Raw genomic sequence first — 4,836 nt, forward strand, 5'->3', positions numbered from 1 at the left:
TATTTTGGTAAAATAATAATCACCACTTATACATGTTATCAAAAAAATTCTTAAGGTGATTTTAAATTTTTAGTTAAAAATTTTATTTGCACGTATATTTCCAATTTTCATGCTAAAAAATTAAAAATAAATTAACAAATATAATGTAAAATTATACAAAAAGTAGATATTTAGATTTATTGAAATTAATATTTTGCAAAAATATATAGTTGTAATAAGTTCACAAATATGAAAAAAATTGAAATATATTACTTGACATGTTTAAAAATATATTACCATTAAAAGTAAATGAAATCAAATTATAAGACTAAATTAATAAACATAGCATTTTTTAGAAAAAAATTTAAAAATATAAAAATATTATAACTAGAAATTATTATTTATAATTGTATTAAAAAAATTAAAAATGTAAATAATTCAAAGATAATTTAGAAAAAATTGTGAATGAAATTTAAAATATTATTTTATAATTTTTCCAAGAAATATTAAAGTCATTTTCGCAATCAGAACCACACTAGTGGGCATCATCATAAATCAGCTCTTCCAGGGTAACGAGGGAATGGTATCACGTCCCTAATATTGTCAAGCCCTGTGGCAAAAAGAAGCATTCGCTCAAAACCTAGACCAAATCCACTATGCTCTACAGTCCCGTAACGTCGCAAGTCAATGTACCACTCATATGATTCCAGCGACAGGCCCCGTTCCAACATCCTGAGAGCATCATGTAACATAATTTGATATCAGTTCTTCAATGAATAAATAAACACACTACACAGGAAACATGATCAAATAAATGCAAATTGGTATACATAATTCCATAACCTGGCCGACAACATAATTTGACAACAAACTACAGAAATATATCTCCTTTAAACTAATCGAAATGACACCAAACAAACTAGCTATAAGGCATAATTTTTCATACCTTTCTCTCAAGACCTTGGGGCAATCTTCTCTCTGACTACCTCCAATCAGTTCTCCCACCTAAGAAAAGATAAATAAATGTCATGTCAAAGCCCTCTAAAATGTTGCAACTTGCAAAACACACCAACTTATTACTTATATGAAGAAATGTCATTTGGAGCGATAAAAAAAATGAACTTTGTTTGAGAAAAACTATCCGACCTTTGGTACAAGTACATCCATAGCGGCTACAGTCCTGTTGTCAGAGTTGACTTTCATATAAAAGGCTTTGATCTCTTTAGGATAGTCATTCACGATAACAGGTGATTCATATTTCACCTCAGTTAAGTATCTTGGAAAAAAAATAGTGGGATCAGTACAAAAATGTGGTTCAAAATAAATAAAAGTAATTCCAATAAAACAAACTGGACAAACCTTTCATGCTCAGAAGCTAAATCTACACCCCACTTCACTTCATTCACAAACTTCTGCTCTTTAGCAGCTTCCTCGAGAATGGTGATTGCATCAGTGTATGAGACTCGGATAAAGTCTTTTGAAGCAACCATTCTTAACCGATCAATGGCAGCTTTGTCATATTTATCAGCCATAAACTTCATATCATCAAGACAATTGTCAAGTAACCACTGACACATAAACTTCACATAAGCCTCAGCGCACCTCATATCATCCTATATATAAAGAGGGAAATCATGAAAAGTACGTTAAATCCAGAACATAAGTGTGGTTGTCAACCCTTTATAGAAAAAAATTATAAGATAAATTCACAAACATCCATCAAGAACATAGCACTTATGCATAGTCTTTTGTTATGAGACAGACATTATGCACTATCAGTTATTTCACATTACCGAATATATGAACAGTCTTTTAGTATGAATGACTTTATATAACACCACCAATAACTCAACCTTAAATACTACTCCATGTTCTTTATGGCTTTAAACCAAGGCATCTAGCCTGGCATGATAGAACTCCTATTACTATTGATAGCTTGGAAACCCTCATGGATGGTAAAAAACAATGGGACATGCTCAGAACATCTCTGACCCATTACACAAAAATGGTGTGATTTTTACAGCAAAATTGTGTAGAAGTTATACTATTTTACAAATCTTCTCCAACCCATCTACACTAAAATTTACACCAAATGGAATCTTTATTGTACTATAATGATTATTTTATAGCTGAAGTACAAAAACAGTAAAGTTGATTGGACACAAAAGAAACAAATTTATTTTCGTTAAAGGAATGTAAGGGTAATGTTGGTATTTACAAAAAACCTAAAAATTACACCAAATTTTGGTGTTATTTCACACCATTTTGGTGTGATTTTTAGAGTTTGGTTGGAGAGAACTTTTACACCAAAATGGTGTCAAAAGTGTGTTTTTAGAGTTTGGTTGGAGATGGTCTCAAGAAGGTACTAACAATGGGTCCCTGAGATCCCCACGAGATCCCCACAATATCAGGGATGCTGTTCCGTTTGCATCATGGGATTTAAACCCGTTTGCCAGGAATGGGTATGAGATTGAAGTACCAAAATGTGTTAGAATCTCATTCTCATTCCCATTAACGAGGTTGGAATCTCGTTATACAAACTGCCCCCGAATAACTGTTTCCGCAATGAAATGCTCGCAATAAGCTGCCAAAAAAGGTCCCCATAATTCATGAACTAGTAAAGAGAAGTATTTTGATTCTTAAAATTACTTATGGGCTAACCAGTCACACTTTGACCAAGTATCCTACAAAGAGACTCCCAAGAGCCAAAAAAAGAAGTTTCTTTCATTTGAAAAGTATTAGGAAGCTAGTTTATCAGGATGATATCATTTCTTCAACAGTCATTTATAAATTCAACGTCCACAATCTTTAGTATGAATGACTTTGACGAGTTTAACAGAAGTAAACTAAGAGATTTATGCTAAAAACATCTCAGGAACTAGCAATTCCTGACAGACAGCTATAAATAGGTACTGATCTACAACCATAGTTAATAAAAGAACTACCATCTAATCCTAATATATATTAAACTAAAAAATAATTAACACCTCTGTTCCAAGTAAATGCATTTTGTGCAAGAGAACAAAATCAATCATCTACCTTGGCATAAATTGTGAGGAGTAATTAAGGGAAGAACGGGAGATGGAAGGGCAATTAATTTCTCACTCAAATTATTTAAATTGATAAAATACAAAACAATACCTCAAGAGTGGCAAATGCCATCTCTGGTTCCACCATCCAAAACTCTGCCAGATGCCTAGAGGTGTGAGAGTGTTCAGCTCGAAATGTTGGTCCAAAGGTATAAACACTGCCAAGAGCGGATACACAAGTCTCGGCATGTAGTTGACCAGAAACAGTCAGAAATGATTGCCGAGCAAAGAAATCTTTGGAATAATCAATCTTCCCATCCATGATTGGAATTCCAGGTTTAAGCTTAGAACGCTCGCCCAGCATAGACAAATTCTGTTTCGCAATTTTAAGCTCAGAAACGGAGGCAGAAATTTCTGCTTCACTAGGTGCTCTAGCTTTCAATTGGGAAATGAAAGGGGATGGAGGAGTATTGTTGAGCAATTCTTTCTCCAACTTTTCTGCATCATTGAGCAAAGTGGTAACCTGAAACATCTCACCCGCACCCTCACAATCATTTGTGGTGATGATAGGAGTGTGAATGTAAAAAAAGCCGTGCATCTGGAAGAACTGGTGGGTGGCTTGTGCAAGTGCATTACGTATACGAGCAACAGCAGACATCTTAAAAACAAGAAGAAAATTCAGTTGGCAGGCATTAAGTAATTAATAAGTAGTAGTAGTATTAATCAGACAAGACAAGGTATACATACAGTATCAGTTCTGTAGCGAAATTGAGGTATGTTCCTGAGAAACTCAAGAGTATGTCTACCCTTGGGCAGCGGATACTTAGCCGGATCAACAGTTCCCACTTTGATGATCCTAGAAACCATAACTTCGATTATCTGCTTTTTATTAGTTTCCGGTGGCATAACAAGCTGACCCTCCACATAAACACTGGTTCCTGTAGGCGTTAGATCAGGCAGCGACCACAAGCTGGACTTGACGATCAATTGAATGCTTTCCAGACAAGACCCATCGTTGACCTCAAGGAAAGCAATTTTGCCTGCTTCACCTTTGCGGCCTTTCTTCACCCAACCACCAATTTTCACGGTTTCACCCACAACCGTTTCACCGCCTTTCAAAATCGTTTTGATCAAGATGCGTTGGCTAAATCCAGATTGCTCACCCCACATCTTGTCTGCTGCGCCGCTACTAATTGATATCTTAACATTAGCTAACGCCTCTTTTATATATATTATGTGGGTTTGTATATATTATTTAGGGTTTGTTCTTAGCCCGGCCCAATTAAATTATCCGACCGTCTGTTTGAACTAATAAAATGGGTTAGTCAAAAAATTAATTTGGTCGTAGGATTCTAATAGTGTAAAAAAAGTTATTTGTGAAATTTTAAAATTATATTAAAATTAAATATTTTAAAATTTTTATAGAATTTGTAAAATAAGAAGATTTGAAATTGAATACAAACATATAAATGTATATTAAGAAATAGAAATTTTCTAATGAGTAAATGATAGGAATTTTTGAATAAATAAATAGAAATTATAAAGGAAATATAATTTTTTTTTGAAATTATATATAAGAAATAATGAGATAAAGACTTATTCATGATAAGATAACTACTTAAAAAATAAAATTTATAAAATAAATACGATTCTTATTTTGAAATGAGATATGACAAATAATAAGAGAACCATTTATTGTTGAGAAACGTATTTAATATGAAAGCAACTCAGAAAATATAAATTATAGAAGAAATATAACGCCTCTGTTATATATATTATTTAGGGTTTGTTCTTAGCCCGGCCGAATTAAATTACCCGGTCTGGTCTG

The 4,836-nt window shown here is 33.3% G+C and overlaps 1 protein-coding gene across 1 annotated transcript; it reads right to left on the bottom strand.

The window, feature by feature from the left end:
- Positions 1-445: 445 nt before the first annotated feature.
- On the bottom strand, positions 446-4,242 carry LOC141721606 (asparagine--tRNA ligase, cytoplasmic 1-like). Its single transcript, XM_074524593.1, has 6 exons — positions 3,756-4,242; positions 3,121-3,666; positions 1,339-1,592; positions 1,126-1,255; positions 926-984; positions 446-711 (listed from the first exon to the last, which is right to left on the bottom strand). Exons 1-6 carry the CDS (start codon positions 4,176-4,178, stop codon positions 528-530), a joined length of 1,596 nt encoding a protein of 531 aa, XP_074380694.1. The 5' UTR covers positions 4,179-4,242; the 3' UTR covers positions 446-527.
- Between the last annotated feature and the right edge of the window lie 594 nt (positions 4,243-4,836).

The sequence above is a fragment of the Apium graveolens genome, chromosome 4 (assembly GCF_009905375.1).
Source record: "Apium graveolens cultivar Ventura chromosome 4, ASM990537v1, whole genome shotgun sequence".
NCBI lineage: Eukaryota > Viridiplantae > Streptophyta > Magnoliopsida > Apiales > Apiaceae > Apium > Apium graveolens.

Bases quoted from the DNA above. Each gene is read 5' to 3' on its own strand.
- LOC141721606 (XM_074524593.1), bottom strand. From the start codon at position 4,178: ATGTGGGGTGAGCAATCTGGATTTAGCCAACGCATCTTGATCAAAACG. The intron at 3,667-3,755 runs GTATGTATACCT...CTTGTTTTTAAG, and splicing joins TTCGCTACAGAACTGATACT to ATGTCTGCTGTTGCTCGTAT. The intron at 1,593-3,120 runs GTATTGTTTTGT...CTTTATATATAG, and splicing joins TGGCATTTGCCACTCTTGAG to GATGATATGAGGTGCGCTGA.